General features: G+C 35.7%; 1 protein-coding gene across 3 annotated transcripts in view; it reads left to right on the top strand.

Annotated features, from left to right (window-relative positions):
* The first annotated feature begins 20,051 nt into the window (after positions 1-20,051).
* LOC149792971 (uncharacterized) overlaps positions 20,052-27,495 on the top strand; it is a 31,009-nt gene continuing 23,565 nt past the window's right edge. Inside the window, exons 1-3 of one of the 3 annotated variants that reach the window (XM_089966839.1) lie at positions 20,052-20,104; positions 24,821-24,954; positions 26,677-26,776. In XM_089966839.1, coding sequence (XP_089822965.1) covers positions 26,701-26,776 — 76 coding nt within the window. In that variant the 5' untranslated portion in view covers positions 20,052-20,104; positions 24,821-24,954; positions 26,677-26,700. Of the gene's footprint in view, positions 20,105-20,368; positions 20,390-24,820; positions 24,955-26,676; positions 26,777-27,495 lie in introns of those variants that run through there. The other 2 variants (XM_089966837.1, XM_089966838.1) reach the window with 2 other exon arrangements.

Genomic DNA, 27,495 nt, shown 5'->3' on the forward strand with positions numbered 1-27,495 from the left:
TCATTACAATGTCTCAGACGAACAAAACTGGCCCTTCGGTACACTACCAAACTATCCACTAATCCATATAATCTAGGATATGACGGAGTCGTTAGGCATAAATACCAAACTATCTACTAATCCATTTAATCTAGGATATGACGGAGTCGTTAGGCCTAAATACAAAGTTATCCACTAATTCATATAATCGAGGATACGATGTAGTGTCTAGCCCCAGGGAAGCCAAATTCCATTCCACCTTATTCCTTATGAATTCATCCTCATTTAGGAAGAACACAAATGAATGTTGGAAATACTGCAAAATTCCATGTCCCAAATCACCATCCTGCTTATCGAAAACACCCTAAATTAATATTTGATCTTTCCCAATGTATGAAGTTATCAACAAGTCCTCTTCCCTTTCAGAATAAATTCAATGAAATCTGAGCATGCTATCGTAGCCATTAGTTCGTGCATAAAGACGGTTCGAAAGATGTCATCTTCCGTTGCAATGCCCGTTAGCACCATCTCGAGCCATTTACCGGATAATTCCTCCTGTTTAACCGCGGGAAAGGCAGTCATACTCACATCTCTAAATTACATTGAAACGGTTCCACAAAAAATTCATCATCTTGTCTGATTCCTTTTCCACAATGAAACCTTGCAAAACCATATACTTAACCATCTGAAACATTATTTGCCTATTCAATCTGGAAAAAGTATTTTCTACCGTTGGCTGCCTAGTCACTTTGGTGTTTACATAGGTAATGAAACGGCAGATAAAGCAGTCAAATTCCCTGAGCCAGAAATCTAAGATCACATATACTGACTTCAAATATTGAATAAATCTGCATGTTTTCTATACTTGGCAAAGTATGTGGAATGAAAACCCCACAGACACGAAATCCATAACTGGAGGGAGACATCCTTCATAACAAATCAAATGGTATTGTGCCGATTGCATATAGGACATGTGCCTGATTTATACCTAACTCTGGATAGATGAACCTTGACCAGAGTGCATACCCTGCCGTGTCCACTAAAAGTAGAATATATTCTTGTCCAATGTATCGACTGCCACTTTGTGAGGCAGATTTATGTTATTCTTTATATCAGTCCCATGAAATTATCGGCGTACATCAGAGCCGTACATCATTTAGATTTCGCTTGGGTCAGCCTACTTGTTTTTAGTTTTCTTGGGCAATGAGAGACACTTTGAGGAATGTGGTTAATGTTCTATAAATAGCCATATATTTTCACGTTTTCATACTTTACAGCTTTATATTTTATGTGTAATACCTTTTTTATTTTATAATGTACTTCAAGTTGACATGCGTTTGGTTTATTTTGCCAAAGGTTTTGTGGAATTATTCACTTTGAAACTTTTAGAGATTAACTTTTAATATAACACACTATTTAATTTAAATTCTGTAGAAGCTAATTATACAATAAATTGAAAGACCGCTTGGAATATGCACTGAGTTAAAAGGCCGACGTTCTAATTTGTTTGGTCGCTTTCATGATTACTGTTGATTTGACGGTCAAAGAAGCCATGACTGTATATACCCATATTTTACAAGAACTAGTACAAGGGAATAACGATCGATCGAGATGCTGAAGCACATACCCCTCTCGATGAACAGGTGCATGTCGATGTCCTTGCGCAGCTGGAGCTGCACGCCTGCGGTATTGAGCAATCATCATAGCTCATCTGTAGAGAACCGTAGAAGTGGGAGTGGTCCAGGCCGCATTTCGTCATTGTGTTGCGGGGAAAGCCTCGAAACGTCTGCCAGCAGAAGTATGCCCATTCTAGATCGACGTCATGGTAGTCTTCCATGTTTTGGCTGTTGAAACTGTCTCAGCAGATCATCTACTCGTAGGAGTACACGTCATGTGTGGCAACCAGGCTGAAGTCGTGCTCTGTGTAATGATTTGTGTTGTGGAACGATTCCTTATGATTCTTGGCGACCAGTGCTTGCATTTGCGGCAGAAGTGATTTCTATTCATGCATTTGCCGTACGAGTGCACCAATCAACCCAGATCATTGATCCAGATGTAGTGGTTTATGCCGGCTTCGCCTTCCACTTCGAACCATGAATCGGGTCAGACAGGTATGCCCTTGCCTTTTCGCTAATGCGTAACAGGTAGATACCGTTCTCCGAAACAAGGACTCTGACCACCATTACATTATTGAAGTTAACTGACAATATTTGTAGGGCCACTCTAAATTGTCGTCCAATAGGTGCTCAGCGGTTGTCGAGCATTTTTACATTGATGACTGAGCGAGGCGGAATACGCTTAGGTGTCAGAATGTTGCGTTACGAGAGGTAAGAGTGGTACTGCGTAATGCGGAGTTCTAGTTTCACACATGTCACAAAGTGCCATCCGGAACTCTTGCACATGCAGTTCTCAATGCGCACTTGAGTACCTCATGGCAGCAGTGGTGAGGCAGAGAAAATAGGCTGTGACCTGGACGGATTCCTGTTGAGCTGACGCAACTCTGTTTGGTTGGGACACCAGCATGAGGCTAATCATAATGCTGCCATAGTTACTGGTCTTCCAGCGATTCAAGGGTCATAGTCTCAATAAAGGCGGTTGAGCGTGCTTCACGGTTATGCATGGGTGGCACCAGGGCGCGGTAATCTTTTATGGCTGTGATACCAATACCCATCCGATTCGACAGAGATGACGAGGCAGGCGTTGGCGTCTCACGCTTTGGAGGTTTGTCCTGTCGTCTGTTTTGGTGGTGATCAATTCCTGGCGGTGTGACCTTTCGCCGTGGAGCTGGCGATGGCCTTTCGCGCCTTGGCACTGTTACTGGTTTATGATTGCAAGGATTTAGCGCTTTGATTCCTCCAAAACCTCTACCCCATTTGCTCAATTATGAGGGAGAGGTGGTCACATCCTGTAGTAGCTTTGTACGATTAGGCACAGCCACATCAATTGTTGTATAATGTGCTTTCTATAATTGTTATTTAAAAATCATCTGGGCGTACGCATGAGTGAATCCTATGCCTGCTGTGGTTTTTAAATAGAGTTTTCTCTCCAGTATGATGAGACCATTCAGCCGTTACTAGCTTTAGTCTTTAGTGGGTTTCCATTAGCTCCATCTTGTCTTGTGTCAGAGCTTTAAATCGTATGACTGTTGCCAGCTGGTCAAACACTTTTGGAGTACATCTTTCTGGCCTTTACTTTATTCTGTACTAGCTTTCTATACACAAAACCATCGCACTGATTTAAAATCCTATAATTTACTCATGCTCCATGCTTAAGCATGGTTGAAATTCACCCCATAGCCATAATAGTCACCAACAGTTAACTATGCATGCCCAATCTCACCATTAGTAGCCAAACGTTAACTATGCATGCCCAATCTCACCATTAGTAGCCATACGTTACCTATGCATGCCCAATCTCACCATTAGTAGCCAAACGTTAACTATGCATGCCCAATCTCACCATTAGTAGCCAAACGTTACCTATGCATGCTCAGTCTCGCCATTAGTAGCCAAACGTTAACTATGCATTCCCAATCTCACCACTAGTAGCCAAACGTTAACTGTGTATGCCCAATCTCACCATTAGTAACCAAACGCTAACTATGCATGCCCAATCTCACCATTAGTAGCCATACGTTACCTATGCATGCCCAATCTCGCCATTAGTAGCCAAACGTTACCTATGCATGCCCAATCTCACCATTAGTAGCCATACGTTACCTATGCATGCCCAATCTCGCCATTAGTAGCCAAACGTTACCTATGCATGCCCAATCTCACCATTAGTAGCCAAACGTTAACTATGAATACTCAGTCTCATCCATAGTCGCCAAATCTTTTCTAGCAATATCACTAAGTCATGGAAAGTTTTCTGTGTATGAGCAAAACAAACCCAGCATACCACAACTACTCAGGTAGGGGCTGGGTATCGGTATGACTGAAATACGCAACGAAAAAATGAAACGCAATGGGAATGATAATTTGTCTTTTAAATTTATAAATTAAAGAAAATCAAAAGACGTTTTCAACATCAGATAAATACATATCTGAATTGGATAAAGGAGAATGCCATTAATTTTAAATTTTAAAAACTGACGCCAATAATTATATGAAACGTGCGCATTTGAGAAAGTAAATCAATCGCCATATGCAATGGAAATAATGACTCATGAAAAAAGGTTCATTACCCAATTTGTTTTTGATAGTATAAAGCTTTAGTACAATTTAAACAAATGATTTATTTTGCTTTAAAGTGGATATTTTGTGAATTAAGGAAGGTTAACGAAAGTATTTCAATCTTAATACCAAATGACACGAGTTATGGTTAAAAACACACGAAGAGTCATCAGTCATGGTTCAAATTAGTTGGTTGAATTTTCTCCAGCAGAAACCACAACATAAATATATTCAAACTATGTTTAGTAATTTATAGACATTCCTTAATATACTTTCGAGGTGTTTCATAAAATAAGATATTTCCATTTAATTGTATCATTGTTTAAAGCGAGTTTGGAATTCGAAAGATGTACAATTAACAAATATTCATAAATAATAATATTTAAAATAAAGTTTATGGATTAATAATTTACTATGTTTGAAATTCCAATAGCGGAAGCGGATTTCTTTTATGTGGCAGTCCGTTAACATTCACGTGAATTAGTTAATTATTTTTTAATATTAAATTGTAAGTTTTCAGTTAAGAGTAAAACAATAACCAAGCAAACAATTATCCATACTACAAGATACATACCACTAAATTAAATGTACTAACTTCTAAAATCTCCACTGCGTATAATGATTTCCATTGCGTATAATGATTTCCATTGCTTATAATGATTTCCATTGCGCATAATGATTTCCATTGCGTATAATGATTTCCATAAGTCAGATGTACGTGACAAATTCTTTGAGTAAAACTGCCATTTATAGTAAATATTCATGTTTGATGTTTGATGTTTTGATGTCAATGTATCACCAGAAATCATATTCAGTTCAAACAGTGGAGAAAAGATGATATTACACAATTTGTATTATTTCCATTGCTGTTTTTATTTCCATTCCTTTTTTCCCCATTGCATTCATGTTTCCATTGCGTATTTTATTCATACCCTTGGGTATAACATTTCCACTACGGGTCAATGATGCTCATAGCTAGCCCAACTCCCACCGTCACATGCTAGAAAAATCCTACTGCTTATGAGAAGAGGACGAGCCTACCCATCAAATAAATATTATTAAGTATAACCTTAAAAACAACAAGAACAACTAATCTCAGAAAAATTATAAAATACTAAGATAAGAATAGCATAATATAGGTAATACACCTAGATGTGATAAATAAATAAAAGGAGACTGTGCCTTTAAGTTAGCTGTGGCCTATGAGTGTATATGTCCTGATGGCATTTCGCGAGGTAGAACGGCTCATATAAGAGACTATTTAAACTAGGCATAATACTGGATACATAGCAAACAGACACATCACAAGAAACATTTTCGTTTTTTCTTCTTCTTAATGGTAATTTTATTTTTAATAATAAATAAACAACTCAAAACAGACTATCCAAAATTGTCAGTCATGAAACGTGTACATATTATTCAGATAAATTAACGTTTTAAAACAAATATAGCATATATATTGTATAAATTGTAAATATGAAAAGGACAAATCGATCGATAACAAAGGAAAACTAATACATTTTACAATAGACGAGGAAAGCAGCCGTAGAGTGCAGTGCCTGAGGAGAGAGAGAGTGCAATGTATACAAACACCCGGGGACGGAACGAATGAACATGGAAACCATCTTAACAATAAAAAAGGGCAGGGGGCCTACTAGTTTCTCAATAGCTACGGATCTTGAGGTGTCTACACAAATCTTAACCTCGGGCTCATCTGGAAACTGTTAGATGAGGATATGTAAAAAATAAGTGGAAGGAGCAAAAGAGGACAAATGAGCGAGAGAGAAGGGAGAGGGATTTATCGCTCTTCGATTCATGATGGATGAGGGTATGCGCACGGTTAAGACAGCTGGTAGCAGAACATCAGCAACAACTACAACTACAACAGCACCAACAAGTGGAAGACTGGAAGATCTTAACAATCTTACTGTCGACAAATCCAGCGAATACTCGGATCAAATGTACCCTTATTCGCAGATCCTGGCCCTGGAGGTGCAGTTGTCCTTGATATAGATAAACGTCAACAATCCAGGACAACACAAACGTTACTTCTAAGTATGACCCAAATTCCTTCGAAAAGCGAGGTATTATTCGGAATCGTTTCCATTACATGTGTTTTATGCTTGTACATTTGTGTATGTATATTTGAGTTCACAGTTAGCTAAAACTTAAAAATCTTATGTGTGATAATAGTGTGCATATAAACACTGCTAACCTTTGTTTTGGCGTGGTGTGATAGTATGTCTGTGTGTGTAAGTATAGTGTGTGGAAGTAGTGGTAAATTAATGGTTTTGTATTTCGGTTACTGACCAGGGTCACCACTTCTATACCTCACGACTTTACCCCTGCTGCCGCGTCCATGCATGCACGTGTGTAAAGCGATAAATCAGCAATGACACTCAAACAGGGATCCTCGAACACACCAGTCAAAGAATTTAGACCGGAAGCACTCCCATTGTCGCCTCTTGCGGTAGCCTTGCTACGCGTATGATTGCGGGTCTACCTGTAGTATTAATTATTTTCGGAATAGCATTACGCTGCTATATAAGTTCGACACATGTTGTATGGGATGGTTTAAGAAAAGTTTAAGTGTCTGACGTTAGAGGAGTCGCCAGCGATGACAGCGACACGACCAGCGAAGACAGAAATGATGATTCATGCTCCGTCCCAAGCAAATTAGAGGGTACCTCCAGCTTATAATATACAGATGATATCTGCACTCCCTTTTCTTGAGAAGAGATACGAAAAAATGTACAACACCGCAGAAGAAAGGGAATGCAATCAATGGGAGATACTGAATGAAAGGTATCCAGGTATTCAAATGGAAGACCTTTGCTAAAGTATAATAGCATTCCAAGACGTTTGTTGTCATTAAATACAAACACTACAAACACACACAGAGTGACCATATATATGTTTGTGTAAAATTTGGAAATGGGTCTTGTGGACCAATTTGGCCTACTTTTACGTAAAGCACATTCTATTGTAACAAGATAAACAAGTTTGGCTGGACAGAATGGAGTGTGAGCCTGACCATGATGCAAAAATTTATATCATCATCGAAATCACTGTACGATTGATGGCATTGAAATTGTACACCATCGTCGACATTATGCTGTGTTTTCTCAAATGTTAAAGAACGTAAAGGAGAACATAATTGCACGGCAGCTGAGAAAGAGAAGAGGAATCCAGATAAATAACGTCTAGTACGTAAGAAGTCTGATAGCACTGGTACGGAACCGATTTGTACACAACAGATGTAAATGCGTTTATCTTGGAAAACACGAACTTTGGGGTAGAACATGCCATTACAAAACCAATAAATCTCACTCGACTGCGTTACTTTTGACACCGATTCTCGACCATGCCTTACATGTTGCATCGGAGTCAAGTCGCGTAATCAGCTATGCCGACCATAAGGACTGTTCATGAGTATCATCGCGTGCCCCGGCAAAGATTTGCCGACGCGAATGTGGATGCTGTCGAGAAAAAAGACAGTCGAGAATCAACTCAAGCAATTCGTGTTAGTCCATGCAGTATTGATTACCAAGAAGTACAAAAATGGCAGATAATAATAGCACTGTTAGGACTACCTCCAGACGACCCGTGCCCGATCATAAGGTAGCTGCATTCAACAACAACGCAATTCAGATCGAATTTCCTTCACAGGCCACTCGGGCCAAAATCGTACGTGTGGTGGCTGATGAGGAAAACCGCCACCATATCACAGCTACTATATACCTTTTCATTGCAGTTTTAATGGACGCAGCCATACGTGTATCTCATGACATTCCGCCATTATAATACTAATATAGCCCAGTGCTCTGTACTATGGAAGCTATATTAGCTATATTTGCATACATTAACCGTAAATATTACTAATTTGCATAAACATATGGCTGAGGAAACGATATTTAGCGAAATAATTGCCCCAAAGTACATTATTATTATACCATATAACATTTTCTATTTTTATTTCGTATAATTGGTTCGTATTGCATTGCATAATTTTTATTTTCCTCATTTATTATAAAGTGCCAAAACTTCAATCATATTTCTAATTTTATCAAAAGATTTTTTAATTTAATAATTTTTCCATATGAACCACTCCAACTAAATAGATGATAAGCTTTTACCTGTAGGTGTTTTATTGAAATTCGTATACCAATAAATAAACACATGGATAAATGAATTCAATAATTGATCATCTCAACAAATTATTATATTAATTATTTGATCAATTAATTTACTATGTCAAATTTTTAAATGCAAACTAAATTTAAAAACTGTTAACGAATTTACGTATCAAAGACTTCGGTCACATCTGTACGATTCTTTATCTCATCTTGTTTATTCTAATTCATATATTGAATTAGCAACTATACAGGTAATATTTACTAATTTTATTTATCAAAAATAGTGTGAAAGAAAATGTGATTTCTGTCCACAAACTACTTGTATTATCAAATCTTAAAATTAAGTTAAGCTTGATTTTATTGAAATATAGTATTATTGTAAGTGCTTTTCAAAGTTCAAGAAAAGGAAAATAAGCATAATCATAATATTCGTATATATATATATATATATATATATATATATATATATATATATATATATATATATATATATATATATTCTAGATTATGATTACAGGAAGTTAAACAATGAAACCATCAAATGCATCAACTGCGTGATATTCTAATTACTTGTAATTTCAATCACATTTACCTCTACAGAAAATTTATTAAATTTCAAAATTTCTTTCCAAGTGCAAATTTGGACAACTTATTTTTACATGAAATTTCTTGTTCCATTTAGGTTAATTGGAACAGTGTTTGCTTAATTTTCGTGCGCGATAATGTTTAAGAAACAAGGACCTTAATATTGTAAACACAAGTGTCCTAATGAATGTGTATTCTTTACTTACATTCTGATGTTGCCTTTTTGTAGTATTTGAGCGTATCCGTTCGAATACTGATGTGGAGATAAGGTAGATTTATAGCAATAAAGAAATACGGAAGTGTTTGCGGAATGTCCTGTTTTATTCAGACCTTTTCAAGCCAGTCATATGCTGAATGAGGAACTTCACGACCGAGAGTAAATAAATATGGAACTGTCTGCTGTCCCGAAGTTTATGTCACATGGGCACACTCGTGAATTTCAAGATTGTGAGGCAATCATTCTAAGTGCATACAAGGCTAACTGCGAATCAATGAATCTTCTTTCAAACAATCGTCCGGGTATCATATCAATATTCAATCAGGCAGGCGCAACGGGGATGTTGTCAGGGTCCAAGGTGAACATTATTCTCGTTGCGGATTTTACCATGCTAATTCTGTTCGCTTCCCAAACCAAAGGTTGAAATGAAGGTACCAGAAATGGCGTTAAAAGATCCTGTAGGTACTTTGCTAGTGGTGCCTTTATGGTCTTGCAACTCGAAGACTCCGAAACCATTAATGATGGAATCGACATGGTTTTTGTAACGATTCTAAGAGTGCTCATGTGGGTGTTTCATTGTACAAGCCTTCCCACGGGTCGAGTTATATTTCAACGCCAGCGTGGTTTTCACGGTGAGCAGTGAAACATGTCAAAAAACAACGACAACCGTTATTTGAAAGAGCAATCTTATCCGCGCTGAATCATGTAAACTACACTACAGATCAGCCGCGATAAAAGCAAAAGTATATGGTGAACTTGAACATGGCAACGATGAATTTACCGTAAAGGTTTCTGACATTGGTCAGTCTCAACGACTCAAACAACACTGGTATCACCGTTAATGTGTTCACCTACAACAGTGGCTTTCAGCCCATTGCATTACCCACAATGAGAAGCGAAGCTTCTATGCACGAGCGAACTAAAGTTGATCTTTTGTTTTTAGCAATAAAGATGCCTTGGTGACTAGACACCATTTCTTGTGTAATCAAAGATTTCCTACGAACGGCGTACCTGCATAGCAAAGAAAAGATAATAAATTTTCCATATCAAAGCAGCAAACATGTATTTAGCATGCAACAGCTGTTTGTCTTCCATGACTTTTACTGTGGGGGAGTGAGCGGAATTTCGCAGTGTAAGATTATGTCAGAGCCTGGCAAGAATGTTTTGAAATTCGCCTCGGCGGAACGGACGATGAAATTCGGATATGTCATTTACAACGGAGTTTGCACGCCTGCACGTTCATAAGTAAATTCCTGTTTCACCAATAGACGATTGCAACAATCAAAGGTTGTAGCCACCTCCCTGACGATTCAATTATATAGAACACCAGTTGCCAAACACGTCTGATGCGTGTTTTGCTACAAGGCTGTCAGATGTGACCGAGCCGCCAATTGTACCAAGTCAGGGGTGCTAGATCCACCAATACAGTTTTAGGTTTTTATTAAATCGCTCAGGGTTATAGCAAACTGATCAGGCAACATCTATCCTTGACTGGTGACACGATTATGTCCCGCAATGGCACTCTCTAGTTTGATGCGACAACTCATAGTTTGATTTGCAATGGTTACTTTGACCACGACGGCTCTGAAACCTGTGATCACTTAACATAATAGCGCGTACAGAGGAGCCACACACAGTGCATGCAACTTGTAGCTTCGAAGTAACCCCTACGTTAACTAGGATCAAAAGAACAACACACGTCTGCAAAGTTCTCCAAAAAGACTTCAACAGATTGTACCAGATTTATTCGTTTTCACTGGAACACCTCGAGCTGTAGAAGTAGTCATTGGTCGACATGTAATTTAATGTTCGTGTAATTCACCAGCCTCTTCCCAACTGCAGATGCATTGCTGTAATACTGTTGAAGGGCCCTGGTGAACAAATGACGGTCATTGACGTGAATGTAGGGAAGCAAACTATTTGTTTTCTCAGGTTCGTAGTTGTCAATTAAACCTGTAACTTTTCAAATAAAATATTGCATCAGCATCAACAAGTTACGTTGAACCAAGGTAAACTCTACAAGACAGCGATGAAAAAGAAAACACTTTAAACTTTCATAGACCAAGTTTTCCGGAAACACCCACTGATATTGACTCTGATACAGCTGCGTCATTTACAAGCGGCCAAGCACCAATTCTCAAATTGTCCGTAGCCGGGGTCGCCGCGATGCAACACGACGGAAGAGTATTTCCATTTCTTGCGAACATTACAGAATTGTTAGCGTCTCCGGCTCCTGCGATTGCAAAAGCGGCTCCGTTAGGGGCCGTCATAATCGTATATATCGTGGCTCTGATAAAGGCAGACGGTGATTCTAGAACAATTGGTTCTTGAAAACATCGCATGCACTTGCGAAAAGCGTGACAGCATGTGCGATAAGCCACTAAAGCCTGTCTCGCTTGCAGGCTCGTTCAAGATTAACAAGTTTGAAATAATAGAGATACGTGGGATGAATGTTGCGTACGAAGCGCTATTAACCGTCTTTGGTATTGCTATTTGAAGACTGCTGACCTTGTATACTTAACAGAATCGGTGACTTTAGGATACGTTCCAGGTGATAATGGAATTGAATCGGAAAACGGAATGTTGGATCAGCTGGGTGGCCATGCCAACATCGGACAATTTTTGTTCCACTTGGGTTCTAAAATCTGCATGATAACGGGGTTAACGAACAATCAAATTTAATTTTGCTCAGGGTCAAATAGAAATTGATAGTTGGAATCACGCTGATATACCAATACCCATTCGAGATCAACTTAGGATCATCTCATTAGCACACGAAAACGCATGTCGCTGACAATGCCATCAGAATTTAAATCACCCAGTGATTGTTTCTAAAATGATGAAGTGGATGTTTCCGACAAATCAACCGCGATTAAATTCTCCATCAGTTATCTTAAATCGATAATAATTTGACCAACGAAAGGAAAATCCATGCTTGTATTTTTAAAAGACGCACTTGTCTGTATAACAGTTCTTGGACGAAAACATGAATGAATGATAGCGACACAAAGCAACGGCATAGTCAGTGGAGTTCTAGGTGAACGTGGAAGCATGCAAACATTAATCGCGGATATAAATATTTCCAATGAAAATATTTTATATGATTGCATACCAGTAATGGAAGTGATTGATTAGAAGTGTGTGTGTGTGTGTGTGTGTGTGTGTGTGTGTGTGTGTGTGTGTGTGTGAAACCCGGCCGCGATATGTCTGGACCATGTATGCCTGTCGATGACACTTATACTTCACGATGATTTTATTTACAGAAGACCTGTGATGGACCTTCAAAACTACCGCCATTGAAGATAACTGAAGTATAATCGCAGCTACGAGAAGAAATCACTAAGAAAACAGTCACACACAAGAATTTTTAACCGTGTCTGCTGTCCAATATGCTATTTCTGCACGCACCGCTCAACAGTCTTTGGCTTGGGTGTTGCTGGATCAGTTTCAGAATAATAGTCAAGCTGTACTTCATGGCTATCAACGATATAATGACCACGGCGGAGTTCGAGAGGGTGTTGGTAGAAATTGAAAACGTCTGACAACGTCGCGCACAAATAAAGTCATTCGGCATGTATGTATAATATTGATACGTATTTAAAATGCGACAAAGACAAACAGGCCTTGCATCGCAAATTATTGCGGTAAAACAAAACTTGCATGTTTTCCCTGCAGAAGCAGTCCAAGAACGATATGGAATCAGCCAATCAGATCCAGGAAAAAGTAGAGCAAAGTGCAGAGATTGGTTGAAAGTATTGCTCGCTGACCTGTGATCAATAGAGCAGCAAGGGGCTGAAATGGACAGTGGGGCGCGATCGCATATCCTTGTTAGAATGTCTGCGGAGATTCATCGGTTTTGCATGCGCTTTGCACACACGCATGCATGGGCGTTTCAGCGGGGATAAAGTCATTCGGCATAAAAGCGGTGAACTTTGATAAGTAACCCTTACATCACTACTAATGTACATAAACACCTACGCTCGTGTGGGTGACAGTAGATCTCTATATATTTGATAGTAGGTCACTATTTAACACGTCTGTCTGCACAAAGTGTTACTACTCTAGGTCGTAAAAGGTGCAACAGAATAAAGCAAAACCAACATGTTTAGTTGTTATGTATATTTGATTTAATTTTTGTATCTGATTTAATTGTTTGTAAGTTTTAAAATCTTCCTATTTTTTTATTTCATTATATGTCAAAATAATGAAGTTCTGTTTATTAAGAACTCGTACGTTTTCCAGAAAATAGTTTGACCTTGACTGTTCATTTTAATAAACACATAAGGCTGACCTGGTTCTCGACCTTAATTCAAAATTGGTAACAGCCACGTGAACAGGCTATATTTTTATTTTAAAAAATTATTGTGCGAGTTATAAGAGTGAGATAGAGGCTGTGTTGAATACGTGACCCTAGACTTGTAAATAGGTTTTAGTGAAGTAAACAACTTTTATTCTCAGAGTTAAATGATTGGTTCTTATCAAGGACATACAGGGGCTACGTGATATTTTTATATGTAAACATGATCACGTGACCCTTATCCGGGGCGTAAAATTCAAGTTTTAAACCATCGTTTTCGATAAATAATCAGAGTCTGGGCTTATAACACTTGATATCAAGGCGTTCTTTTGTTGTGTCAGTTTGGAGTTATTTCGAATTATTGGGATTCAAAATGATTAATTCTTTCTTCCTGGAAATATAAGCGTCTTGAACAAAGACATCTCTTATACAAATTTATTCGGATTTCCAGAACCGGGGTGATATTTCTTGTTTCTACATGGAACTGTAGACTTCAGCACAATGTGTCATCGCCTTCCATCTAAGATTCTTCGTCGGGACTCGAACTTGAATTCATTAGAACATTTTTCTTATTAGGACTTCTAAAATTGCATTCGTGGATTGTTCTTGGATTATTTTTGGATTTGATTCTTAAAACTGTAAGTTCATATTTTATTCATTTTTACAGTATTTTCCTAGGGAAATAAATTATTTGTTAAATTTTTCAAAGCTTGTTGTTTTTGTTGTTTTCACTCTTTCTTGTGTTGCTGTTTATTCGAGCCTAAACACGTAACGTAAGAATTAGGCGCTCGTCGAAGGGATTAATTTGAATTTTGCCCAGAATATTTCAGAAAACTTTGTTTTTTGAAATTTTAATTCTCCATGTTTTTGAAATTTTTATAGAAATCTGCAAGCTTTTTCTAAAAGGTCATTAAAAGTTGAAATCTTTCTTTCAAATCCTACCCAGGAACAATTAGATCTTTTCACAAAAGATAAAGTGATTCAACTTGCCAGAAAATACGATCTTTCTGAGGTAAAGGCTTCCTTAACGAAACAGGAAATAAGAAATATTTTGGTTCATTACTAAGTATAAAAGAATGTTTTGGATAAAAGTGCGTTGGTTTCGAACAGTAAGTCTGTATCAGACTCTGAAACACAAGTAGGCCTAAAGGAATTAGAATTAAAATACAAGATGGAATTAGAGTTGAGAAAACTGAAACTTCAGAAGGAAGAGAGAGAGAGAGAGAGAGAGAGAGAGAGAGAGAGAGATATGCAAATGCAGTTACAAAAAGAACAAATAAAGTTACAATTTGAGAAAGATGAGAGAGAGAGAGAGAGAGAGAGAGAGAGAAAGAGAGGAAAGAGAAAAGAAAAACAGATGTAAATGCAGTTAGATAAGGAAGAAAGAGAGAAAGAAAGACAAATGCAGTTACAGCAAGAACAAATGCATTTACAGTTGGAGAAAGAGAAGCCAGAGAGAGAATATCAAAGAAGAATGAAAGGAACGGAACTGGCAAGTGAAAAGCACATTCATACTTCAAATCCAAATTTAAGTTTTGATCTTGCAAACAATATTAGATTAGTGCCCCCTTTCAGAGAAAAAGAAGTAGACAAATACTTTACACGTTTTGAAAAATTTGCTGAAAATCTGAAATGGCTGAGGGAGCATTGGACTCAGTTGTTACAATGTGTACTCACTGGTAAGGCTAGTGATATTTACAATTCAGTTTCAGTTCACCAAAGTGGTAACTATGATGTGGTTAAAGAATGCAAATTGAGGGGTTATGAGTTAGTCCGGGCTCCCTGAAGCTTATCGACATAAATACGAAAACTGTATAAAAGAAGCTGGACAAACTCATATCGAATTTGCTAGAGAAAAGGAGCAGTTATTTGATTGATGGTGATTAGCCATGAAAGATGAACGAGATTATGAAAGTCTCAAACAAAGTGTATTACTTGAAGATTTCAAAAACTGTGTCCATAGTAACATTAAGTCTTATCTTGACGAGCATCAGATTGAAACCTTGGAAAATGCTGCTCGAGCTGCTGATGAGCATTTTAATTCATAAAGTTCATTTGTAAATAAGACTTCTACTCAACAGCCTTCTGGCAGAAAAGTATTTCAGTCTAATACAAGCGCTTCTAAAACTCAAACTGGCACAACTTCTAAAATTTCAAGCTTCTGATAAGCTTGATTCAAAATCCTTGTCTCTTCCTTCGTGTACCTTTTGCAAGAAAAAAAGGACACCTTATTTCTGATTGTTACAAATTGAAAAATGGCATCATAATGAAGACAGACCTATTTCAAATTCTCTTATTTCTAAAAGGCCAAGGTGACGGTCATGTATTGAAAGCAATGCATTTGTTGGATTTAATAAACCCCAGTCTGATTTTATTATGGAAAATTATGAACCATTCATATGGAAGGGTTCAATATCACTCTTGGGCGATTCGGGCAATCCTATCCCTATTAAAATTTTACGGGACAGATGAGCTTATCAATGTCTTTTACTGTCAGGTACTTTGCCTTTTTCGGAGAAGTCTTCTAATGAGAGTGTTCTTATTCAGGGAGTAGAGTACGGCTTTGTTAATATTCCTCTCCATTCTGTACATTTGTCATCAGACTTAGTCTCAGGACCTGTGACAGTCGGAACAGTCTCTGTTTTACTAGCTAAGGGCAATCATTTATTACTAGGCAACGACCTAGCTGGAGACAAGGTTGTGGTTAATCCACTTGTAACTGACAAGCCTTGCTTCGATTAGAAAATAGATCCAATTGAAAAAGAATTCCCTGATTTACTCTCAGCTTGTGCAGTTACCAGAGCTATGGCAAGGAAAGCTCTTGAGAATGATGTTGATAAGGAAATTATTCCTTTAGCTGACAAATGTATTGGTCAGGCTTTTGATGACGTCACTTTCACTCCTTGTTTAGATCAGTCAGAATGTATTGATCACAGTGATCCTTTTTTAACGACTCATTGTCTTTATTCTAATCAGGGTGATAAACGAAAATCACTTGTCGTCGAACAGGAAAAAGATCTTGAGATCTCCTGTTTGTTTCAAAGGGCCATTAGTGAAACTGAAGCTACTGAGGTTCCTGTCTGTTTTTTCATTAAAAAATGGAATTTGTATGAGAAAATGGAGACGTACCGAGGTACCTTCTGATGACGAATGGTCAGTGAGCTATCAAATTGTAGTTCAAATACCTTACAGACAGGAAATACTTAGTCTGGCCCATGAAATTCCTTTGGTTAGTCATTTAAGGATCAATAAAATTTATCACAAGATCTTGACTCACTTTTATTGGCCAAAAATCAAAAGTGATGTTGGTAAATATAGTAGATCTTGTCATACCTGCCAAATGGTAGGAAAACCCAAACCCGTGCCTGTTAATATAAAAACCTGATGCGAGTTTTAGGTATGGCCGGACACCATCGAAAATTCTGTTCCAATTTTTCTATAATTGCTGAACCCATGAGAAATTTATTGAGTACGAAAAACAAGTTCCTTTGATCTGAAAAATGTCAGATGCTTTTCACAAGTTGAAAGCCATACCTAAAAGCGCACCTGTTCTTACCTCTCCAAATTTCAGCCACTCGCTTAAATTGTCTGTTGATGCAAGTGATGTTGGGGTTAGAGGAGTTTTGATTTAAGATGAAAATGGTACTGATCATCCAGTGAACTATTTTTTTAGGAAATTAAATAATCACCAAAGAAATTATTCAACAATCGAGATGGAATATGTGGCTTTGATATTGGCATTACAATATTTTGAAGTTTACCTTAGTTCAGCTCCTTCTTCGATTATTGTGTTTAGCGACTACAACCCCCTTACTTTCATCGGCAAGATGAAAAATAAAAATCAAAGTCTACTAAGGTTAAGTCTGTTGTTACAGGGATATGATCTTGACATCAGGCACGTCAAAAGAAAAGATATTTTAATGGCAGACGCACTTTCCTGTGATAAAACAATGTATTATTTCATGTACACTGTGTGTAATTTATATGAGTTCGTTTGAACCTCATGTATAATTAGTCTGTGGTAAAAAGAAAGATTTATCATATAAATCTTTCTTTTTCTTTATGGGGGAAATGTTATGTATTTTTGATTTAATTTTTGTATCTGATTTAATTGTTTGAAATTTTAAAATATTTTTGCTTTTTAACTTCATTATATGTCAAAATAATGAAGTTATGTTTATTAGGAACTAGTACTTTTTCCAGAAAAAAGTTTGACCCTGACTGTTCATTTTAATAAACACATAAGGTTGACCTGGTTTTCGACCTTAATTCAAAATTAGTAATAGCCACGTGAACAAGCTATTTTTTTATATCTTTTTTTATTGTGGAAGTTAAATGAGTGAAATCGAGGTTGTAGTGAATACGTGACCCTAGACTTGTAAATAGCTTTAGTGAAGTAAACAACTTATATACTCGGAGTAAAATGATTGGTTCTTATCAAGGACATTATATTTTTTTAAATATGTAAACATGATCACGTGACCCAAATCCGATGCGTAAAAAAACTTTTAAACCATCGTTTTCAAGAAAATAATCGTAGTCTGGGCTTATAACACTTGACTATTTGTATTCAAAAGGATTAATTATTTTTTTTTCTTCCTGGAAATATACGTGTGCTCATACGAGGTTTTTGAACAAAGACATCTCTTATAAAATTTATTCGGATTTCCAGAACTGGAGTGATATTTCTTGTTTCTATTAGGAACTGTAGAGTTCGACATAGTACAGGTTACAGCATACGTCATCGCCTTCCATCTTGGATTCTTCGTCGGGAGTCAAATTTGAATTCATTAGAACATTTTATTATTAGGACTTCTTTGTATTCGTGGATTATTCTTGGATATTTTTGGATTTGATTCTTAAAACCGTAAGTTCATATTTTTTCATTTTTGCAGTATTTTCCCAGGGAAATAAATCATTTGTTAAATTTTTCAAAGCTTGTTGTTTTCACTCTTTCTTGTGTTGCTGTTTATCGAGCCTAAACATGTAACATAGTATAATCAATAAATAATTTATTTCCCTAGAATAGAAAGCAAAACTCCAAAAAGGGACAGTATTCTGAACTAAATCACAAATAATCCTAAATGTTCTATCACAAGTCCAAAAGTATAGAATTTTCCTTAATGAATTTCAATAATTTAGAATGTCCTGATTTATCAAAAACCTCGAATGTTCTGCTATACCAAGAGTATTAAATTTCCTGATGTACCACGATACTATATTTCAGAATGAGTTCTCAATGGTCCCAAAGTAGTGTTTGGTCCACAAAGTCAAGGAGCACTTTGTAATTCTAATGAATAACTTAAAAAAACAATTCCTCCCAAATTATATCTAAACATACCTGCAAACTCTGATCATAGATTCCAAAAGACTGATATTAATCTGGAATGAATACTTATTTTTAAAATCTCTGTATATGCATATTTCACTTGTCCTCTTATGTGATAGTAATTTCTATGGAAAACCCCACTAACTCATAAACAAGGTCAGGTCTTGAACTCAAATTCAATTAAACTTCTTGTTTACTTCTTATAAGCATGACAATAGTCAGGTAGGCAAAACTCAAAATGACAAAGATCAAGTACATATTATCAATTAAATATGCATGAAAAAACTGATAAACAGTTTTCAAAATGGAGGCATAATGTTAAAATTTTGATAGTTCCTCCAACCAGCATCCAGTGTAAACCTATGGTATAATGTTAATCCTACTCCTCTTTCTGCCCTTGGGTGCCCTATATTATTACTAATTTGTTTTAAGTGTAAATGGTGCTGGTCTTAGATCCAATATGACTGCTATGATGGTTAATTTGAAGTCTTTTCACTCAAGAATATCTGAGATGGTTTCATAGCTTAACAGTTAAAAATAAATGATTGACTTCATCCTGGAGAAATACAAATTCAGACTGTAGAATGTCAGTCTGTTCCAGGCACTTTTTGTTTTTACTTGGATTTGCCATTGAGTTTATTAAATAATGTTTATTGAGTCATCAAAAGAGTTTAATCATTATTTGGATTCCACGTGCTTATAATAATAATAATAATAATAATCATAATAATACTTCTAATAATAATAATACTACTACTTCTATTAATAATAATAATAATAATACTTCTAATAATAATACTACTTCTAATAATAATAATAATAATACTTCTAATAATAATAATAATACTTATAATAATAATACTTCTAATAATAATAATACTTCTAATAATAATAATAATAATAACAATAATACTTCTAATAATAATACTTTTAATAATAATACTTCTAATAGTAATAATACTTCAAATAATAATAATAATAATACTTCTAATAATAATAATAATACTATTTTTATTATTATTAAATTACTATTTTTTATGTATTCGATGCACATAAATGTTCAACACCAGTTAAATGTGTATTTTAGCAATCATAGTTCAAAGCACTTTTATTTCAGATTGTATTAAGTAATGTTGGCATATAATAAAAAGGTTTAAAAATGTATACTCTATTAACATCACATTTTTATGATTCATGTAGTTTTGTCATTGGGGTTGTGTGTGCAATTTTACTTAATCTGTATATTTTGTGGTGGTAAGCATCATGCATATTATACCAGTATCCATAAAATTTATATTTGTACTGACTTTATACATGTGATACCGGAACCTTGTCGTGTACTTTAGGCTGCGCCATCTCTCAAATAGCAACGAGTACGCAGATGAGGTAGGCCATCATATTTTGGATATGGTTCAGTAATTTTATACCATTCTTTATCCATTAGCAGGAATACAATGCATTATGTTCACTTTTGGAAGTTTAAGGCTTAAATAATGTTATTTTTTTCCAGAAGAAAAGAGTTGGTATAATCCTGGTCTTTACGGGTGATATGTACGAACAACCTATTTTGATGTTTGCAATCATACTTTGTTTCAGACAGAATAATTAAGAGAAAGAAAATAGGAAAGACACAAGTACATAAAGAAGTGTTTGTCTGCACAAATGCATATGGTATGTTGCTTAAAAAAAGAAAACACCCGTTACTTTCCCGAACGGGGTACTACGCCTAGTCTACTAGGGTAATATGGTCTTATTCTGACCACTGCGATCGTTTACGTGAGATCGACAATTACATTATTGAAGCCGACTACTGTGTGCCTAATTACGATACGGAAAGCAGTCAATCGGGCTTCTTGCAACAAGTTTCATTATTCAAAAAGCATATAAATTGAGATCTTACTGAGAGGAAAAAAAAAAAGATTTTATTATGACTATATACGCAGGGGTAAATCCGACCGTGTTGTGGCTTATTCCGACCTCTGATATGTGTAATTCCGACCAACATATATGGACCGTATATACTCAAGTTTCATCTGTAAATACAAAAGAATTTGTTGATCTTTACAGATTTAAAAGCTTTTAATTGTTTTTATGGATAGCAGGTAGAAAGTGACATTGCTATATAGATAATTGTAGATGTTATAGAGATAACTGGAGAGAATTAACTTTTTTTTATTTTTATAAATTTATACCTTGAATTCTGTATTTATTTGTTTTTAATTACATATTTATTCATATTTTTTTCCTTCAAAGTTAAATAAAAACCGGTCATAATTTTACATTTTCTTTAAGCTTGTGTTCTTGGTTGGAATTGCCCTCTTATGATAAAGAACCTGGGGTAAATCCAACCACTATACAGAACATTGCATACTATTGTAATTAGTCATAAAACTGGTGCAATTTTTACTTTTTTGCGAGACAAAGCATTATTTAAAAGCTACAATAACATAATTATTATATTATTGAAAGCTATACAAATCTTGAATGATTGATGCCTGACTAGGGTCCTGAATAAATTTTTTTATGAATGCTGCTTCTGAACTCGCGAAGAAGAGAGAATACTGAAGTGAGAAAGTCATTTTGTCAAGTTATGGCCTGAAAACATCTTAACTAGTTTGCATATGGATGTACACAAATAATAACAACGAACACGGTAAGTAAACAGAAGGACGTAAATCCATGGTCGGAATTACCCTACTGGTTGGAATATGACCATGTTACACTATAGCCCAGAATGCTGTATTATCGTGGTACTTAAAGTTTTTATCAGTACGTATTAAAACTGTTTTGCTATTGCTGCTTACTTTAAATTTGTAAAGTTTCTATGACTTTCACACTTTCTATTCCTATAAAAAAATCTGTGTCAATTGAGGCACGTAAATGGTAATAAAACAACATATGGTGGCTGACCCAAGCTCAAATTAACTTTCCATGGGCAAACAACTCTATATTATCGGGGTATATGTCTAATTTAACTATGGTAATACACACGTATTATAATAAACATAAATTGCAACTTGCCTATGAGGGGCCCCGAGTGGCTGAGTGGTCTAAAGTGGATCACTGCCATCTCACCTCTGTCTGCGTGGGTTTGAGTCTAGGATTCGGCCAATGTGGGTATGTGAGAAAGCTTGCCAGTAGCTTCTCGTGGGTTGGTGGTTCTTCCTGGGGTTTTCCCCGAGTTCTTCCTCCACCATTAATACTGGCCACCATGCATGGCCTATCGTGTGCTGAAAAATGGCATTAAACCACACAACAACAGCAACAACTTACCTATGAGAAAGAATGTCCACCCTTGCACTGGCAGAATATTTCCTCCAAACAATGAGAGGATCCAATGATCAAATTGAACACACATATGTAATTAAAGTGGACATCCATTAATAACAACATTACAAATTACGAACAAATATTATTTAACTTGATATGAATTTTAAATGCATTGTGGGGCAGATAATAATATTGTATGCAAGATTATTTTATTATTATTATTATTATTATTGAAAGTTTAAGTTACCTGTTATTATATTCTTAGTATGATCATTAGCAACGTTTGGTCAAATTTTTGTCCAAATTGCTTACCATGGAATGCAATTCAAAGCTTATCCTTGTAAGGACATGTACATCATCATCGGTATATGACCTATATTCATCAACCATCAGACGATACACTGAGTTTATTTCAATCAATACCAATAAAGGTATAGCAAGTTCGACCACAGTTTTCTATGTGAGGAGGATCAGTTGAATTACATCGGCTTTACAAAAAAGGCAATGTTCATTGTTTTTCAATGTAAGTTTATAAAAAATGCAGACTTTTTAGAGGAATGTGCGCTATAAGATAGTTGCATCCTTACTGGCTACAGATTTATGTTTGTAAACAACCGCTAGATGGCATGTGTCCAGAATTGTTCAGAAAATCCTGTTTGCCACAATAATACAGAGCCCATGATAATTCAGCATTCGAGTATATATAGAAACAACAAAATACATGAAAAAAAACCAAAATGCACATATTTTGTATCCTAATACTCATGAAGATAAATACATGTATATATATATATATAATTATGATTTGTGTGCATTTGAATAATGACAAAAAAAGCAGAATAAAATTTCAGTGATTTTTACAGGAATTACATTTTTTTTATTGATAGCTTCATTCATGAAATGAAGTCACTTTATTGTACTTGATTGGACAGATCTGACCTTGTTTTTTATCATCGTTATGTCTTTATATACTTTAAATCACATATAATATTTTCCACTGCAAATATATAAATACACATTCTGAATCTCACAGTCATAATCTCATCCTTATATTTTAAGTTCTGACTGATTCATGATTTATCAATTCTGCCCAGTCAAATAAAATAAAAAAAATTCACTTATGCCCGGGTGACATGTTTACATGGCTTGTGCCCGAAATAGGTAAAAAGTAAATAATTTGGACCAAAATCACTTAAATGAAAGTTTGTTTTGCTTATTATTATTATTAGAAAAATATAATTACAAACCATAATATCATGGTGTACAACAAAAGTGCTTCGAATTGGAAATATCAGTGCATAAATGCTTGGGTGCATCTTCTCAAAATTTCTGTGTTACGGATAATATTGTTTTTATTTTTAAATAATTTGGAAAAATTCCTTGAAATTATTTCTATGGAACGTTTAGGACCTAATGACTATTTGAGACATCAGAAAAAAAGATGAGATCTACAGTTTTGGAGGAAAAAAAACTGGAGTCACTAGTGTGGAAAGAAAATCTAGAAAATACAAAAAACCGAAAATTTGAAAGAGAACTTGGAACAGCAGCTTAATTGCCAAATGAGGAAGTGGAAATTAAAAATGAACAATATTCCAGAAAGAACAAATTATGTGAATATATTTTATATGCCAGAGGTAATTAAATGAAAATCTAAGATTGCCCATTTAGTTAAATAAACTAAAGGTAATGGCATGGAGCAATCTGTAGAATTTCCAGTTCCATAGGTGTACTACATCCAGTAATTAATGAAAGCGGAAATTCTGAGGTTAATATAGCACTTGCCAAGGACAAAAAGAAACGGAAAGAAAAACATCAGATAATAATGACTGAAGATGTAACCTGACTAAGCATCGATTTCATTTATTGCCATGCTCACCAATGACAAAAATATAGCTTCTGCCTGATACTATTAGATTGCTGGGTCTGTGCCAAAACAAAAGCATGAAGAATTAGATTAGACCTTTTTGACAACATTGATATGACTGAACCAAAATCTTGAATCTCATGTTTATAGTTAAAAGGCAATTTTGGATTTTTTTTAAATTAAAAAAACTTAAGATATCCATGGCATATGTAAATATTTGCATACCTTTTTTATGGTGAGATTTGTGCTTTTTTTTTTAATACTTTGTGCAAATAACTTTTAATACTTACTAAAATTATAATGATAATTAAGTATCAGTAATTACAAAGGTTTGACACAAACATATAACTAAATCAGCCCATAATTAAAATGATACCATGCATCTTTTCAAACATGAACTGATCTTCATGTACATGGGCACTGTTGTATTTTTTTTTTATGAGTTGACACCCTTGAATAACAAATTTTAATTCTTGTTTTAAGCTTTGGGTAGATTATTCTGGTTGACACTTTTTGAGGGTGAGATTCAGACTAGATCAAATTAGACTGTCAGTAAGGAATCGCAGCAACCTTTGGTTAAAGGGGAAATGTAAAGAAAGTCAAGAACAGGAAAAACAGAAAAATCTTGCATACAGTATCACTGCCAGATGGTTTAAACACTAGGCATCTAAGACAGCAAAATAGTTTCAACTTTGGATTTCTAGTAATGTCAATATCTTTGAGTGGGAGAGTGGTCAAACGTGCTTGCCTTCACCAATCACTGCCATCTCACTTCAGTCCATGTGGGTTCAAGTCTTTGGCTCGGCCAATGTGGGTATGTGAAAGTTTGACAGTAGCTTCCCGTGGGTCACTTGTTCTTACTGGGCTTTTCCTAACTATGTCAAATTGTGCCAGATTTGTTAAAGTTTTACAGTTTGTTAAGTTACGAATACAATACAAGTATGCAATGCTGGTTTTTTCAATTTCAGTTTACAGATGCGGGTTCATGCTACACTCAGTGCTTGGTGGTGTTTCAGGGATGCATTTTGACTTCACCAAGGTGTGATACTGGATGACTCTCATTATCAGATATCATGACAGTTGTATCCATGTAGTGGTTAAGGTATGTGAAACCTATTACTGATGTTCTAGTTGAGCCAGACCTTTTAGGCTAGTGAGGTTTTGTACCTAACTTTCAAGATCTTGGTCAAGTTGTTTTTGCTGGTATGCTGGCTTCTTCCTATTCCATAATTTCCACAGAAATTACTTGCTGGACACTTGTACAATGTACCCTGTTCTCACCAACCTTATATACTTGCCTGTAAGATAAGACCAGCAGCATAGACCCAGATCTACCATGGCAATGTGCAGGCAGATCTGGATCTGTCCAGTTCACTAGGAGTAATCAGTGGAATAAACAGCATTGACCCTGATATGCAGGCATATTAACACTACTATGGCAGATCATGACCTTTTATTGTTTGCAGTTTGATTAGATGTATAAGCAAGGATAGACACTAGTTGTGCACGTCAAAATATGCCTAATTAATTGTATCTGTGCCTAGTTTTTTTAAAGCTGATCAGTGCGCATCAAAGCAGATGGATCAAATATTTCCCACATATTTAAAACAAGTGGTTAAGATTTTAGCTTGCAAAAAATAAAATTAATTACTGTGAATGCAATAATGTTTTGTGCTATAATGTTTTGGCAAAATTCATTTAATGACTATTTCTGCTAAACTGATCATAACATACATGTTGTTATTTATATGGAAACATAGACTGGTCTTTAAGCGTTGCACCATACTTGTTTTGCTCCAAACACAATATCACATTTTATAGTCAGTCATCTGTATAATTGATTTAAAAAAGCCAGAGACTCGTTACTGTCCATTAATCATTGTATAAAGGAAATGGACACTTAATGTATGTTGGTAAAGTGCCTTTCATTTATTTTGTTGCATTGGTGCATTGAAATCACAGGGTGATCCATTAAAACACTGGTCATTAATCATACTAGGTTTGTATTCTTTTAACTGTTTTGATTGGTCGATTAATTTGGTTGCTTTGCTCAATAGACAGTCAAAGTAGTAATAGAACTTGCACACACGTGACAGTTATCAACAACCATTTTCTGCAGTGTTCACAGGATTTGAATGATTAGATGTAGGGTAAATTCAAGCATTCGTTATGCCCAGATGAAGGTAGACAAAACAGTTAATATATTAAAATGAGCACTTGCCTGACTTGTTTTAAAATAATTTTAAAAAAACCACTTGTCTAGGACTAGAACATTTTACTTGACCTGCTTCAAAAAAAGGAATAGTCATTGGTGTCAGGCTATGGGATTTGATCAGCCCTGGTATAAGTAGCTCATTTTGTTAACCTAATTCAGTTAAGCTGTAGCTAGCTTTGCTAACCTAATTCAATTAAGCTGTAGCTAATTTTGCTAACCTAATTCAGTTAAGTTTAGAGCTTTTTAATGATGAGTTGAAAGTGGGACCTTTTGTCTACTTCTGTTATTGTGTATCCACTGTTATTCATGGAGTTCGGTTATAATGGATTTATAATTTCACAGACAACAATCCAACAAACAACAAACAATGATCTTTCTATGGGATCATTTTCCCACTCACGAATTTAGAATTTTACAAAATGTCATTTTACTGAAGATCTTAATTTTTGTACCCAAAACAATAAATCGGCTGCCACGTCAACCTCTGCTACTGAGACTATTGTTGCTATAATTAGCTTGATGTCCTCTCTGAATGAAAAAGGAAGGTTCCAAACAATAATTTGGCTTGATTTCAATTGACTGAATAACCACTGTCTTTTTCTTTTTCAGGTCCTGTAACAACAGTTTGGTGACATGAGATACAACAAAAAGCTAATATTGCTCCTTTTTATAGTGACACTATTGCTGATCATTCATCTGTTTATCCGTGGTAAGATAGTCATATAAATATCTAGAATTCAAACTCAAACTGAACGTTAATCCTTTGCTTCCCATACAAAATTCTATTACCTGTGCCTCCATTTTGAAGTTCCTGACAGCTTACCCTTTCTCCCCATTTATATGTTATTTACTACTTATTAAGGTCTCCTTTCATATCCGGTTAGCGTGTCCGCCTCGGATGCGGGACGTTGTGGATTTGATCCCCGGACGAGTCATACCAAAGACTTACAATAATGGTACTAACAGCTGCCTCGCTTGGCACTCAGCATTAAGAGGTTAGTGTTAGGACTGGTCGGCCTGGTGTCAGGATAATGTGACTGGGTGGGACATCATGCTACATGTCTGCAGCATGATGCCCCAGTGCTAGACATCACTATAAACTGCCATATTGCAGACATCGTAGTGATATGACTGAAATATTGTTAAAGCTACATTAAAAGTCTAAATCACAACACAACACACACCCCTTTCATATTAAAAGCATGTAAAAATTGTTACATTATCCATTCGCTTGTAAGTCAACTCAGTTATGAGTCAAACCCCCCTCCCACTTATAAGGCTAAAAAGCCAATTTCTCTTTGACCCTCCAATAAGTTAGGGTATATTTTTTGCAAGATAGATATGATAAATAAAGACAATCCTTATGTAAAATATAATTTTATTTTATGCTAGGCTGTGAATTACTGGATTTTCCAAGTCAATTAATTG

Source organism: Sinohyriopsis cumingii, chromosome 8, assembly GCF_028554795.1.
Source record: "Sinohyriopsis cumingii isolate HCF-2022 chromosome 8, ASM2855479v2, whole genome shotgun sequence".
NCBI classification, from domain to species: Eukaryota; Metazoa; Mollusca; class Bivalvia; order Unionida; family Unionidae; genus Sinohyriopsis; species Sinohyriopsis cumingii.